Source organism: Dama dama, chromosome 1 (genome assembly GCF_033118175.1).
Source record: "Dama dama isolate Ldn47 chromosome 1, ASM3311817v1, whole genome shotgun sequence".
Lineage (NCBI taxonomy): Eukaryota > Metazoa > Chordata > Mammalia > Artiodactyla > Cervidae > Dama > Dama dama.
In genome coordinates this window covers 38,397,320-38,414,144 of record NC_083681.1, presented here as the reverse complement: position 1 = coordinate 38,414,144, position 16,825 = coordinate 38,397,320, and the positions used below count along the sequence as shown (strand labels likewise).

Sequence of the window (16,825 nt, the reverse complement as noted above, 5' to 3'; positions counted from 1 at the left end):
AGTTTTGGAAAGTTATACTTTTCTAAGAATGTGTCCCATTTCTTCCAAGTTGTCCATTTTATTGACATATAGCTGCTGGTAGTAGTCTCTTATGATCCTTTGTATTTCAGAGTTGTCTGTTGTGGTCTTTCCATTTTCATTTCTAATTTTGTTGATTTGGTTCTCCCTTTGTTTCTTGATGAGTCTGGCTAACTGTTTGTCAATTTTATTTACCTGTTCAAAAAACCAGCTTTTAGCTTTGTTGATTTTTGCTATGGACTCTTTTGTTTCTTTTGCATTTATTTCTGCCTTAATTTTTAAGATTTCTTTCCTTCTACTAACCCTGGGGTTCTTCATTTCCTCCTTCTCTAGTTGCTTTAGGTGTAGAGTTAGGTTATTTATTTGACTTTTTTCTTGTTTCTTGAGGTAAGCCTGTAATGCTATGAACCTTCCCCTTAGCACTGCTTTTACAGTGTCCCATAGGTTTTGGGTTGTTGTGTTTTCATTTTTGTTTGTTTCTATGCATATTTTGATTTCTCTTTTTATTTCTTCTATGATTTGTTGGTTATTCAGAAGCATGTTGAATAGCCCCATATGTTGGAATTTTTAATAGTTTTTTTCCTGCAATTGAGATCTAATCTTACTGCATTGTGGTCAGAAAAGATGACTGGAATGATTTCAGTTTTTTTGAATTTACCAAGGCTAGATTTATGGCCTAGGATGTGATCTATTCTGGAGAAGGTTCTGTGCGCACTTGAGAAAAAGGGGAAATTGATTGTTTTGGGGTGAAATGTCCTATAGATATCAATTAGGTCTAGCTGGACCATTGTGTATTGACAGGAATTTTGAAAATCACCTGTCATATCAAGAACCAGGAAACTTGCAACTTAAGTGAGAAAAGACAATCAATTATTAACACCAGGATGAATCAGATTTGAAACTGACTAGGAATTTTAATAGATTTAAGGGACTAGATCTGATAGAGTGCCTGATGACCTGTGGACGGAGGTTTGTGACACTGTACAGGAGACAGGAATCAACACCATCCCCAAGAAAAAGAAGAGCAAAAAAGCAAAATGGCTGTCTGAGGAGGCCTTACAAATAGCTGTGAAAAGAAGAGAAGTGAAAAGCAAAAGAGAAACGGAAAGGTACACCCATTTGAATGCAGAGTTCCGAAGAACAGCAAGGAGAGATAAGAAAGCCTTCCTCAGCAACCAGTGCAAAGAAATAGAGGAAAACAATAGAATGGGAAAGACTAGAGAGATCTCTTAAAGAAAATTAGAGATACCAAGGGAACATTTCATGCAAAGATGGGCTCAATAAATGACAGAAATGGTAGGGACCTAACAGAAGCAGAAGATATTAAGAAGAGGTGGCAAGAATACACAGAAGAACTGTACAAAAAAGATCTTCACAACCCAGATAATCACGATGGTGTGATCACTCACACTAACCTAGAGCCAGACATCCTGGAATGTGAAGTTAAGTGGGACTTAGGAAGCATCACTAGGAACAAAGCTAGTAGAGGTTATGGAATTCCAGTTGAACTATTTCAAATCCTAAAAGATGATGCTGTGAAAGTCCTGCACTCAATATGTCAGCAAATTTGGAAAACTCAGCAGTGGCCACAGGACTGGAAAAAGGTCAGTTTTCATTCCAGTCCCAAAGAAAGGCAATGCCAAAGAATATTCAAACTACCACATAATTGCACTCATCTCACGCTCTAGTAAAGTAATGCTCAAAATTCTCCAAGCCAGGCTTCAACTGTACATGAACCATGAACTTCCAGATGTTCAAGCTGGTTTTAGAAAAGGCAGAGGAACTAGGGATCAAATTGCCAACATCCACTGGATCATTGAAAAGGCAAGAGAGTTCCAGAAAAACATCTATTTCTGCTTTATTGACTATGCCAAAGCCTTTGACTGTGTGGATCACAATAAACTGTGGGAAATTCTGAGAGAGATGGAAATACCAGACTACCTGACCTGCCTCTTGAGAAAGCTGTATGCAGGTCAGGAAACAACAGTTAGAACGGGACATGAAACAACAGGCTGGTTCCAAATAGGAAAAGGAGTACATCAAGGCTGTATATTGTCACCCTGCTTATTTAACTTATATGCAGAGTACATCATGAGAAACGCTGGGCTGGATGAAGCACAAGCCGGAATCAAGATTGCTGGGAGAAATATCAATAACCTCAGATATGCAGATGACACCACCCTTATGGCAGAAAGTGAAGAAGAACTAAAAAGCCTATTGATGAAAGTGAAAGAGGAGAGTGAAAAAGTTGGCTTAAAGTTCAACATTCAGATAACTAAGATCATGGCATCAGATCCCATCACTTCATGGGAAATAGATGGGGAAACAGTGGAAACAATGTCAGACTGTATTTTTTGGGGCTCCAAAATCACTGCAGATGGTGACTGCAGCCATGAAATTAAAAGACGCTTACTCCTTGGAAGGAAGGTTATGACCAACTTAGACAGCATATTAAAAAGCAGAGACATTACTTTGTCAACAAAGGTCCGTCTAGTCAAGGCTATGGTTTTTCCAGTAGTCATGTATGGATGTGAGAGTTGGACTATAAAGAAAGCTGAGCACCAAGGAATTGATACTTTTGAACTGTGGTGTTGGAGAAGACTCTTGAGAGTCCCTTGGACTGCAAGGAGATCCAACCAGTCCATCCTAAAGGAGATCAGTCCTGGGTGTTCATTGGTAGGACTGATGCTGAAACTGAAACTCCAGTACTTTGGCCACCTGATGCGAAGAGCTGACTCATTTGAATATTTCTGAGATTAATCCTTTGTCTGTTGCTTCATTTGCTATTATTTTCTCCCAATCTGAGGGCTGTCCTTTCACCTTGCTTATAGTTTCCTTTGTTGTGCAAAAGCTTTTAACTTTCATCAGGTCCCATTTGTTTATTTTTGCTTTTATTTCCAATATTCTGGGAGGTGGGTCATAGAGGATCCTGCTGTGATTTATGTCGGAGAGTGTTTTGCCTATGTTCTCCTCTAGGAGTTTTATAGTTTCTGGTCTTACATTTAGATCTTTTATCCATTTTGAGTTTATTTTTGTGTATGGTGTTAGAAAGTGTTCTAGTTTCATCCTTTTACAAGTAGTTGACCAGTTTTCCCAACACCACTTGTTAAAGAGGTTGTCTTTTTTCCATTGTATATCCTTGCCTCCTTTGTCGAAGATAAGGTGTCCATAGGTTCGTGGATTTATCTCTGGGCTTTCTATTCTGTTCCGGTGATACATATTTCTGTCTTTGTGCCAGTACCATACTGTCTTGATGACTGTGGCTTTGTAGTATAGTCTGAAGTCAGGCAGGTTGATTCCTTCTGTTCTATTCTTCTTTCTCAAGATTACTTTGGCTGTTCGAGGTTTTTTGTATTTCTATACAAATTGTGAAGAGCTGACTCATTTGAAAAGACCCTGATTCTGGGAAAGATTGAGGGCAGGAGGAGAAGGGAACGACAGAGGATGAGATGGTTGGATGGCATCACCGACTCAATGGACATGGGTTTGAGTAAACTCCGGGAGTTGGTGATGGACAGGGAGGCCTGGTGTGCTGCGGTTCATGGGGTCCCAAAGTATCTGACACGACTTAGTGACTGAACTAAACTGAGCAATTTTAAAGTGGCCATCGTAAAAATGTCTTAATAAGCAATTACAAATCATTTAAAACAAGTAAATGAAAATGAAACTCTCAGCCAGTTACCAAAAAAGGGGGGAGGAAGCTTATAGAGCTACAAAATGCATAATGGAAACTAAAGCAAAATGAACAAAATCTTAATGATCTGTAGGACAGCAAAAGATCCAGCATTCATAATCATCAGTGTCTGAGGAGAAGGAGTGAGTTTGAAAAAGTATCTGAAGAAATAATAGCAGAAAACGTCCCAAATTTTGCAAAAGATGTAATTCTGCAGATTCAAGAAGCTGAGCAGGGACTTCCTTGATGGTCCAGTGGCTAAAACACTGCACTTCCAGTGCAGGGAGCCTGGGTTCTATCCCTGGCCAGGGAAATAGATCCGACATGCTGTACCTAAGAGTTTGCATGCCGCAACCAAAGATACTGCATACTGAAACTAGGATCCAGTGTAACCAAATAAATAAATATATACATATTTTAAAAGCTGAGTGAATCTCAAATAGTATTAGTGTTTCCCGCCCCCCCCCCAAAACAAATCTTCTCTATGTTAATTAAACTTTTGAAAATTAAAAGCAAAGAAAATACATTGAGAGCAGCCCGAGAGAAGTGATACACTGCCTATAAAGGAAAACCCAAGTCAGATGACAGCAGATGTCTTATTTGAGCATGGGAAAACAGATACTGTTATATACAATTGGTGGGAATATTGGTTTGACCAACATATGTAAGGGCAGTTTGATAGTGATTTCAACATGTTCATTTACTTTGCTTCAGTAGTTCAAGTTACAGGAAGCTATCTATCATAAATATGCTTAATTATCTACAGTGACATATTAAGAGAGGTATTCACTTATAAAGACTAGAAATAGCTGAGCTATGGCCCAATAATGGGGAATGTTTTAAAATAAAGTAATACAAAAAAATACTTAAGAAGAAAAAGAAAAAAGAATTCCTCAAAGAGCAAATACATTATTAAGCTAATTATTGGTCTAACTTTCATAACACTTCTTAGTTTAAAAATGTGGTGAGGATACTTAACAGTGAACTCAACAGATACTTTGAATAGTTATGAACCATAAACACACCAAACGTAAATTCAAGGTACAGTAAAACAACAGAAGTAACATTTAATGCACTATTCTGATCACCAGAGCACTGATTTCTGTGGGTAATTGAGTTGAACATAATACATATGTATTTTTGAAAAGTAGAAATCATATGTATTTATCAATGAAATATTTATAAATTTTAAAAAATGTATTTTCTGTCTATTCTTCAGGACCCAGCCTCATGTTATTCCTTCCGTATTAACTATTCAGTTCAGTTTATCACTGTCTCCTTTGTACTCTGATACCACACAAGATATACTAATGAATAATGTAGAAAAAAGTTAAAGTTCACAATCGGTTATATACTTTAGCACCAAAATTTTAAGGTTAGAATCATACTGCTTATATCATTTATGCTATGTCCAAATAAGTGAAAATTAATATTTAATGGGATTCAATTACTTAAGCTATTGTTAGATGGACTTTGATTTAAAGTTTTTTTTTTCAATTTTGTGTCTAACAAATATGTAATTTTATGTCTTTTTTTTTCTTTTCTAGATTTCTGGAGGTGGAAGTGGAGTTGATCTTTCAGTGCTAAATGAGGCTCGCAATATGGTGTCAGATCTTCTGGTTGACCCCACCCTTCCTCCACAAGTCATTGCTTCCCTCCGGAGTATCAGTAGCTTGATGGGTGCTTTCTCAGGCTCCTGTAGGCCAAAGATTAATCCCCTTACACCATTTCCTGGATTTTATCCCTGCTCTGAGATAGAGGACCCTGCTGAGAAAGGAGATCGAAAACTTCACAAGGTCAAAATAGAATAATCAGCCAGCCCTATTTATCATGTTTAATAATGTTTTCAAATTAAAACTGTTCCTTTACCTCTTAGATAAAATAGAATTTCTTTTTAAAGGACTTGGTTCCTTTATAGTACATTGAGTTGCTTGGGACTTCAGAGGTGGTTATGATTTCAAATAGTTCAGTATGAAGCAAGCATTCAGTTTTCATTCTGAATAATAATTATTGTAATTAGCAGTTATAGCTTTATCGGTAGCAACTATTTTTTATTATCTTTAAGAAGCAGAGAACAGAAGGAAAATTTATTTTCAGGCTGTACAGCAAACTAGTAGTCAAATTGTGTCATTAATCTATTTTATTTTTTGAAACCAGGAGTTCTTTTTGGACCAATAAAAAAAATGATCATTATAATAGTCATGAAATTCCATAGCATTATTTGAAACTGATTTTCACATTTTTTTGGAACTCTCTGTACCTGCCCACTGGAGATTACTGTAGCCCAACAGGCACTGGTTTTTCCATCACTAGATATGGGATTGATTTTTCTTTAAATATCATTGACTCAAGATAGGAATTACTTTAGAAAATAATAAATACTATTCTAAATAGGTATACATTATGCATGTTCAGAGTGCTTTTAATTCTTTTGTTTGGCTATCAATAGTCAAATTGATACCTTTATCTGTAGTTAATATCATAAAACTTTAAAAATAGAAATATTTTAGAGATTATTTTAACTACTTTGTTCTATTGGTTAAAGAAACTAAGAGAAGATGAAATTCCAATCAGTTAATTTTCATTGTAATAGTGTATATAGAGTTTAGAAGAAGTTAAATATAGTTTTTGGAGACTTTGATCATCAATTGATTATATTAATTCTCAGCATTGTTATATAGAAATGTTGAAAAATTAAGTATGCCTGATGAGGGCAAAATTTTGGTAATTATTGATCACAAGTCTGGATCATAAGTAGTTGTGATGCTTTTATTTTTAAAGTGTATAGAATAGCAGCTGCATTACTCAAAACCCAAAGGTAGTTACACACATTTTTTTAAAGCACTCTACCCGTGAGAAAGAGGTTAATCACAGCATCAAATAGGGATAGCAATAAATTCATCAATAAAATATTTAATACGTTTTGAGTTATTAATGGTTTTCGTTTGGTATGTTGCTCTTCCTTTATATTTTCTATTGGCATCTGAGGTTTCAAATAGTAATTTTAAAAAGTAATAATTCTTAAAACTGTTAGTCATAAAAATTGCATTGAGGGAGTTCCCTGGCAGCCTGGTGGTTAGAATTCCAGGCTTTCCCTACTGTGGCCTGGGCTCAGTCCCTGGTTGGAGAACTGAGATCCTGCAAGCCATGAAGCCAGGCAAAGAAATTTAAAAAAATCACATTGATATCAGTATTATGTTTGTTACTATGTTTACTATGTAGAAGAGTGTACTGGTACATTTTAGAAACATTTTAAGTAAACAGGATGCCTAATTGCCTCATTTCCTGAACATTCTAGGTAATCAGGCTTATTTGAGTACTTCAATTTACTGATAGGAATAAGTCATAGAAGAATCAGGAAGTAACCCTTATTTCTTTTCTTTGTGTTCTCTTAACTTCTTACTTAAATTTCATATCTAATTTATCTCTGCCTTGGGAAAGAATATAAAAAGCCTGGTGTTACTTAAAAGAGCAAAAGCATTTATGAAAAAAGTAAAGAAAAGGGACTTAGATGATTTAAAGTAAATGTCTTATATACATGATAAGAACTAAGAAAGATTATATGGACCTAAATTATAGTCAGAAAGGATGTTACATAAACAACTTTTTCAGTGTAAATGTAACTAACATTGAATCTTTATAAAATCAACATCCTTGGGAAAACTTAAATATAAGACATATTTATCTCTCTGAGATGGTTTCATGTCTGCTCATAGGGGAAATTCATAAGAAGCAGAAACAGTTTTATGTCAGTTTCACTAAAACACCTATTCAGAGTGGTCAAAAATGGAATATTCTGGGTTAACATTTGGATTAACTGAGAATATTTTCAAAAATTAGGATAAATATTCTTAATGTGAAAGGTGTTCTGAATTTAATGTAGTCATTAATTCAGAACCTCAGAACTCTGCAGTTTAGCATTGTCCTTAAAATATAATTGCTTTAGGAAATAGGGCTTATCCCCGATCCTAAGCTTGGCCTCTAAAAGTCATTTTTTCGGTGTAAATCTACTTTTAAAATTGTCGGCTGCTTATTTCTCACAAAACTAGGAATAAAATGTACAAAAGAAAAAATTTTTGGTTAAACTATCAGGAATTCAAAAACCAATTTTTAAATAGGAGGAAGGTAAATAAAAGAGCAGTGTAGAATGTGATGTTTGCAGTAAAACATATTCATTCTGCTTCTCCTATACATGTTAAAAATGTACAGTTGGTTCTTGAATGACCAACTGGGTTTGACCAAGTGGGTTTGAACTGTGTGGCCCTGCTTATGTGCAGTATCTTTTCCAGTAGTAAATACTACAGTTCTAATACCATCTGTGGTTGGTGGGATCCATGGATGGAGAATCTCAGATATGGAGAAAGAACACGGGGGGAGGGCCCGCTGTAAATGACACCTGGATATTCAACTGCATGAAGGATATTGGTGCCCCTAACTCCCAGGTTGTTCAAGGATTAGTTGTCCTTTGTACTGATATTTTCATGTACCATCTTTAGCATCACATTTACAGTATGTTAAAGGGTAACAATTTTGACCACTGTTAAATTACTCAACAGGGGCTAAACAGTAGGAATAGTTTACCAACCCCACATCTGAGGAGGAGCTCGGGAACCTCAGGGCTGCCACCTATCGACCAGACTTCTCCAAGGTGGGAACGCAATAATGGCAAACGGCCTCACCAAGAATTTGGCATTTTAAGGTAAATTCCCCAAGCATTTTCAAGAAGCCTGAGTCTCTTACAGCCACTTTGTTTCTGTGAATGAAGTGTGAAATAATTTTGAAAGCCTAAAGGAACCCTGGAAGTGTTTTAGGTATAGGACAGCATAGTTTGTAACGTGGCCTGGTAGAGAAACTGATCCTTAAAAAGAAGGTAATCTGCCTTCTCCACCCAAAATAGGCAAGTCGGGTATAAAGCTTGCTGGAGCCCTAAGAACATGAACCAGGGAGGCAGTGTAAGAAAACAAGGATCAGTTTTGGATGTGAAACTGGGAAAGCCGCGGTAGAGGTGGCCATATCAGGGGCAGTCGTCAGTCCACTGCTGAGTTTTCATGTCGGTCCACAGTTTCTGACCTGTGAAAGCAGGAGCACCCCCAAGGTTCACCCCAGATGCTGCCTCAGACGTGAGGTATAGGTAGCAGCACACTCTGAAGCCCTGTTCCTGCTGGGGAACTAAGACTACTGATACATTCTGTATCCTGTTGAGGATTTACCTGCAAGTAAGCAGTGCTTATCCTGCAAAGGAAGTGCGCCGGTAACTACAAGCCAGGTGAGCCTGGGAGATAGCGGGACCCGAGATCTTCTGAATGTAGTAAGCATATCCATTTACTCTGAAAACAAGGGATTCGATACCTTTGCCTTGTGAGGGCCAGAACAGATATTTATCTCCTGTGTGAGTTATAGGCTTTTATGTAGTCAGTTATATAACCGTAGTTAATACAATTGGAATCAATGTAAATTTCCTGTTAAACCACTCTGTTAGGGCTTGAGCATGTGTTGGTCTTTAATAACTTGATTTGTGTAGTTACACATTTGAAACAGTAGGTGGCAGTGTTGGATCAGAGCTATTTCTGTTCAACTTTGTATTAGCATTTTATAAATGAAATATGATCAGATGATTGTAATTTTCCAGATTCTTCTGTGATTTATTAATTTGAATCTTCTACAATACGTTCAACTAAATGAAACTCCATTTTTGTAAAAGAAAAACTGAGTGAAATGATATATAAAACAAGAATGGATTCAAGTGTGACGAGAACGTTACAGGAAAATGAGCTTCGGTCCAAAGCTTGCCCAGAGCTTAAACATGATAATGGTTTTTGTTGTTGTTTCTTTTTTTTTTTTTTTTTTTCATAACGGAAGCAGGATATGATGAAATAAATGACGTTAGGAACTGAAAATACTACAGGTATTTCTTAACCCTGGGAGACATCATCTTGAGAATATTTTTGAGTTTAAGAAAGAATGATGAAAATGATTCTATTTTTTCATCTTTCCATCACACTGACGTAACAGCAACGCTTTTAAAATTAAAGAAATGTCTGATACATTGAGTTAAGGTTATTTTTATCCTATTGCTTCCACATGATTGATAATAAAATAGAAACATGGTCCAAGGAAAACTAATTTTTATATGAACATATCTCAGAATTAAAGGTAAATGCAGGCAGATTCAGTATATTTACCTAATATTCATTAGAACAAAATTATGCCTCATAAAAAATTTAGAACTTTAAAGGATAAAGTAATTGGTGGTCCTATGAAACATCTCCTTTAAAGAGGTGAGGTTAGAAGGAATTTTTCTAGTGTGCAGAAGCTGGAGCTGCTATGTAATGAATTTCTAAGTGCACTTTGAACATAGGGTAAAGGGGAATGTGTGAAGCATTTACAATCCTCTTCCTTTTGAAATTCAAGTCTCTGGATCAGTGCTGTCCAGTAGATATGTCTGTGATGATGGGAATGTTTTATAGTTATGCGTCCAGTTTGGTTCTTGCTAGGTACATGTATCTATTGATCATTTGAAATGTGTCTATAATGACTAAAGAACTTGATTTAAAGTTGATTTGATTTTAATTAGTTAAAATACAAAGAGCCATACTCAGCTATCATACAGACAGACCTAAATGGCAACCATATTAGACAGCATAGTTGTCAATCTTTAATGCATGGTGACATTTTGTTTGGGAACCTTCAGGTTTTAGAAGCACAGAACTAACAGGCTTGTGACTGAACTCATGAGGCATTCATTTCAAATTTATTAGAGTACTCCAGAATGGAGAGCATATTTCTTAGTTTTGACATTAATGCAGCTCTAGATTCTGATCATAAGCTTCTCTATGATTTTAAATGACCCTGCCCAAGATTTCCGGAGAAGGCAACGGCACCCCACTCCAGTACTCTTGCCTGGAAAATCCCATGGATGGAGGAGCCTGGTAGGCTGAAGTCCATGGGGTCGCTAAGAGTCGGACACGACTGAGCGACCTCCCTTTCACTTTTCACTTTCCTGCATTGGAGAAGGAAATGGCAACCCACTCCAGTGTTCTTGCCTGGAGAATCCCAGGGATGGGGGAGCCTGATGGGCTTCCGTCTATGGGGTCGCACAGAGTCGGACACGACTGAAGTGACTTAGCAGCAGCAGCAGCCCAAGATTTCAACATGATGTAAATACTGAACCTCTTGCTCCCTGAAACTATGTCTGAAACCTGATTTCTCATCTCTCCAGCTGCTTTTCCCTTGTTACTATTATTCTGTCCTCATTTCTTGGCACAGTGCTGGCTATAATCCTCTAGTTTTGTGGTTGCTTACAAAACTGATTTACCTAGAAAACCTTGGTGTTGTCTTTACATCCTGTTACCTTACTCTACAGATAACAGCTGTCACATCTAATCTCCAAAGCTCTTTACCTCTCTATTCCCTTTTTCCTTTATCACTTTGCCTACATTATTTCATGCTTTCATTACTGCTTTTGTGGGCTGATGATTATCCTTCCCATTTCTAATATTCTTCACTACCCAAACCATCTTCTACCTTCCACCAGAAATTGTCCTTAAACAAAATTTTGATTATATTGTTTTTTCTAGTCATTAAGTTTTTGGACCTTTATCAGTGCATGTAGAATAGCGCCCCAATTCCTAGCCTGAGATTTGAAATTCTGTCACTCCCAATGACAAAGCTACACCCTTACTTAGAAAAATTAAACAGAGATAGATGAGCAGTCTCGCAAAGAAGAGGAGTAGAAAAATGGTCTGGAGAGCTCGCTACATGAAAATAACAGGCGTGTAAGTTGTGTTAGATTCTTCCTTAAAGAAGACACTTCTTTGAAGAGGAAACTTCCTTGAAGTTTTCTCATAACATTTTTAGTTTCACTCCCTTTGAAAATTAAGCTGAATTATACTTTTTAGCTGCCTTATTTGTGTAAACTGTAATGTAGGACTTCATTTTGCTTTTTGTTTTAATGCTTTGCCTGGAGGAAAAAAATGAAGTATTATAAACTTTGTGATAGGTATACTAGGAAAAACATAAGAAGGGGTAGTTCTTGTTGAGCAGCTGCTGTATTGCCTACTCTTCTTACCACTGTTCATCTCTTAGAGGACTTGATATATTAATTAAGAAGGCCATTACCTTTTAACACCAGCATACCTCTCCAGTATCACTTTCATTTATCTGAAACTCCAGTCAAGTTAAACTGTCTGATATTCCCTCTGTTTGTGCACATGTGTGCCCCTCTACCTAGAATAGACCTCTCACCCTTACTTCTGTATGTCCTTAAAGACTGGGCTCAGACGTCACGGCTAAGGAGTAACACCCTGACACCCCCTCCTCTCTTCTCTCAGGAAAAGTAATCTGTTTTGCCTCTGAATCTCCTTAACACCTTTTCTTTGCTCTTTCATGGAAATTTCCATTTCCTACCTGTTTTAGACATTACGACCCTTCTGAGACCTGCTGGACTACTGTGAAGAGTTTGGGATTACATTAAAATGGGTCTTTGAAGATAAACAGCTGCTTAACAAGTATCCTGCAGGAGTTTGCTGTCCACATGACACTGGATACTGCTTTCTGCTTCACTTTCAGACCTAGGATAAAGTTTTGCTGGTCAGGAAGTTCCAACAAGGGTTAAATTAATGTTTTGGGGGGTTAGCTGACAGTTGAATTATCCAGGCACAGCGTTAGTATCTAGAGTTGAAAGCTTGGCTGAACTGCTGTCCATGGACTGCTGGGATCCAGACCCTCCCTGTGGACAGACAAATTCAGAGCTCACAGCTCATTTCCTTTGAACAAATTTTCCGTGGGGAAACACAGGCAAATCCTGTACCAAAACTTTGAGGGTTATCAGCTGTAGGTACTCCCACACCAAAGAGGCTTGCCTTTAACCTATTCCGATTCATCATTCATCGTGGTAAGTGCTCTTTATAAACCTAATAATGTTGCCTGGTAATAGTATGTCCCCTAAATAATGTATTTGGGAACCAGCTTCTCAATTATGTGTCTCATAATTTATTAGCAAATTATACCAAAGCCTGGACTCTGTTTGAACTGCAGAGATTCGAGACAGCTAACTGGTGTCATCCCACTCAGTTCTTAAGATAATGACTCTGCAAAATCTGGACATTGTACAGCCAACAAGTTTTTACAGCTACTTAAAAAATAATAATAATAATACATGAAGTGATATAAACCTTGTCAAGGTAATTTGCATTGATTGTCTTAGAAATCAGCTGTTAAAATATGGCTTAACTCTATGACCATAACATTTGACATCTCTTGCAATGTAACTCTGACTTTAATCATCTTCCTGCCAACTATTAATAATCACTGGGACTCCTAACCTATCTTGCCCTCTATTTTCTTCAGTATTGTTTTATATAATCTCATTACGGTAAATATTTATCTGGTTCTAGGCAAAGAATTAATGGGATGATTCTGGAACTGAGCTGAAAACCTGTAATTTGACCTATACTTCTCAATTCTAAACAACTAACCATTTTAATTACTAGAAGACACCCCCCACCCCCGTTCTGGTAGAAGACTAGCGAGTGTGCTTCAGGGCTCTTCTCTGAAGGAGAAAAACCTGTCTTTGTTTTGAATATTAATAAGGGAGTAGGTGTTGGTAGAGTACACAGATTGTTCTATTTGAATATTGCCCTGGGTGGCATTGCTACTCTTCTTTCCCCATCTCTCCCACTCCTTTTGAAGGCAATGAATATTCAAATACAAAGAATGATTGCACACTGGTAGGGAGATGAGTTTATTGAGTGTTATTATGTACATATTGCCTCTTTTTTAAACATTGCCAACAAATTATTATTACTATTAGCTTGAGCAAAAAAATTACAGACTCTAGAGGCTAGATGTTGTCTTAGAAGTTCTTTATTCTAAACTTCTAATTTTACAGGTGGAGAAACACACAAAGATAACATCAGAATTGTCTTGTGGAAAGGGGATACACTTCAGAGTCAGAAAAATTTAAGAGTCAGAGAAATTTGAAGTTGAATTTTATCTCTGCCACTGTGAATTTTAGCTTAATACAATACCAATCCTCTCAAAGCCTCAGTTTTCTTATCTAATAACAGAGTTGTTCAGATGACTAAAAGAGATGAAGTGTGCAAATCACCTAAAATAATGGATGATACATAATATTCAAAATAGTGCTATTATTTTTTATAATTTTTATTCACGAAAATTTTTCTGTTGATAAACTGGTTGCCAACTGCTTTTACATGCCTTCTGTTTGTTATCCAGAATTTTTTTTCTCTCGTAAGATTATAAGACAAACTAGGTTTCGAGAAAAAGGCCCAAAGAAAGCCTCGAAGCAGGAGTAAGCAAGAGAGAGTCCATTCACTCAGAACTGGAGGGAGAAAAGATCTGTTCACTTGAAAAGTGAGAATAGCAACCTAAAGACAGGATCATTCATTTAATCCAGGAATGTCTCCTGAACACCTTTACCCGGCACTGACTGTGCTGTGTCCACAACTGGATGAAGAGGTGTATCTTACGGCCCCTGAAAGGATTGCACAAATTAGTGAGGCATGGGAATGGTGAACACTGAAACTGTAATATGGTTATGGGTATATATTATAACAGAGACATGGACAGAAACCTCTAAGGTCACAGAAAAATAGATCTTCCTTGAGTAAGGGGGTATGGGAGTACACAAAAAATGGAGTTGGAGGGAGGGGGAAGCTTACTGAGAACTCAGCCTATACTAACAAAACATTTAGTGAAAAATAAAGACTCGAGATTTGTTCTTAATCCTGTGGCCAAAGTGCCCACGTTAGGGTTGACTAACAGAAGAAAACAGGCTAGTGAATATCTAAGAAAGGAAGTATTATGTGTATGGCCCTTGGCCAAGGGCTTTAAAATATGTAATCTTAAAATGCATTTTATATATCAATTGGTATACTATGATTGCTCACCTATATTTAATTTCTTCATAAGAACCCTAAAACCTGCAATAAATATTTCAGTTACAGGATATGACTGTGTTAATGGGTAATCATTTATCTGTGAAGAAGGGGAGCGGAAGACAATGAAAATAACTGTATGTTTTAGGTCGGTAATTGTCAGTGAGGTCCCTGGACCACCTATGCACTTGTCAGACATGCCAATCTGTGACCTTTCCCCACACCTATTGAATCAGAAATCTTGGTGATGGGAGTAGCAGTCTGTGTTACAAGGAGCCCTCCAGTGATATTGATAATTTGCTTCTTGCCAGGGTTCAGCAAATTACAGCCTGTGGATCTAATGAGGCCCATATCTGTTTTTCTATCAATAAAATTATATTGAATACATGATTATACTAATTTGTTTATCATTGGTTATGGTTGTTTTTATACTGCAGTGGCAGAATTGAGTAATTGCAGACACCTTATGGCCTGCAAAGTCCAAAGTATTTACTACTTGGTTCTTTACAGAAAAAGTTGGCTGGTGCCTGCTTTACTCCTTAGGTACTGAGATAAGTGCCTAAACTAGATGTATAAGCAGATATTTGCTAATGAATTGAAGACCATAAGGAAAAAAATGAATATTTCATGTTTTTAAAAATCTTAACCTGTTATCTTTCCCTTTTAGTCAAGGATGCTATCTAAATGGGCCTTTTAGTTCAAATCTACTGACAGTCCCGAAGCAAAGGTCGTCATCTGTATCGTTAACTCACCATGTAGGTCTAAGAAGAGCTGGTAAGAAATCATTCTTTGTGACTTAAATATGGGAGGTCTCAAACTATATGGTAGTGCAGACTTTTTGTTACCTATTAATAGCTGAGAATATATTTTCTCAGATATGAATAGAAACTATTCGTAGCTGAGAACAGGGTTTTCATTACCTATTCACAGATGAGATGGTTGGATGACATCACTGACTCAATGGACATGAGCTTGAGCAAACTCTGGGAGATACTGAAGGACGGGAAAGCCTGGTGTGCTGCAGTTCATGGGGTCACAAAGAGTTGGACACAACTTAGTGACTGAAGAACAACATTCATAGCTAATTTTGAATACCATTTCATGTGTTCTAAGTTAGCATAAAACCAAGCTGTTTGGGTTAGCTATTAGTTGACAATTTGCTCATTCATTTGTTAATTTTTGAACATATACTATGTATCAGGAACTTCGTTAGGCACTGAGGATTCAGGGGTAAAATAAAGAACTATTAAACCTGAATAGTTGCAGACAAAGAACAAAGGAAAACCCTCAGTAAAGGGCATTCTTTTGTAGCATGGTGATTGTAGAGGGAGAAAAAAAAAAATATGTGAGTAGGGAAAATCCTGACTATATCCTATATCCTAATAAGCCACCCTTAATAGAATCTCTGTCTGGCGGTGGAGATGGGGGCTGTTAATTGACATATTGTTAGTTTCAGGTGTACAACAAATGATTTGATGTTTGTGTATACTATAAAATGTTCACCATAATGACTCTAGTTAACATCTGTCACCATAGTTACAAGTTTTTTTCTTGTGATGAGAACTTTCAAGATCTATTCTCTTAACTTACAAATACACAATACAGTATTATTAACTATAGTCACCAAAGATGATGAAATGGCATATTTAAAGTATTGCAGAAACAAAAATTGCCAACCTGAAATTCTTTATCCAGTGAAGATATCCTTTAAAATTTAAGGTGAAATAACATCTTTTTTATTCAAAAAAGGTAAAATGTATTGCTTGTAGATGTGCACTACTGAGATTTAGCAAAGAAATTTCTTTAGGTAGGAGAAAAGTGATCCAGATTGAAGCATGAATCTGCAGGAATGAAAGAAAAGCACTGGTAAGCCTAAATATGTGGGTGCATGAGAGAATATTGATCATTAAAACAATGGCTCCCTGCGGTTTGCATAATGTATAAAGAAGTATATGGCAACAGTGGCATAAAGGGTGGGGAAAGGGGTACATTGGCTGTACTAGCAGTGATTGAAAAGTACTAAAAATTTCTATTTCAAAAGAAACTCCTACTTCAAAGGTGTACATTGTAATATCCAGTGTGGCAGTCAAATAGATAAAAAAAAGTGAAGTCACTCAGTCGTGTCCAACTCTTTGTGACCCCATGGACTGTAGCCCACCAGGCTCCTCTGTCGATGGGATTCTCCAGGCAAGAATACTGGAGTGGGTTGCATGTCCTCCCCCAGGGCATCTTCCCG

General features: G+C 36.9%; 1 protein-coding gene across 3 annotated transcripts in view; it reads left to right on the top strand.

The window, feature by feature from the left end:
• PDE3B (phosphodiesterase 3B) overlaps nt 1–16,825 on the top strand; it is a 176,720-nt gene that overhangs the window by 109,893 nt on the left and 50,002 nt on the right. For all 3 annotated transcript variants that reach the window (XM_061147144.1, XM_061147126.1, XM_061147136.1), the window contains exons 3-5: nt 5,239–5,487; nt 8,248–8,390; nt 15,257–15,363. In XM_061147144.1, the coding sequence (XP_061003127.1) occupies nt 5,239–5,487; nt 8,248–8,390; nt 15,257–15,363 (499 nt within the window). The remainder of the gene's footprint in view (nt 1–5,238; nt 5,488–8,247; nt 8,391–15,256; nt 15,364–16,825) is intronic.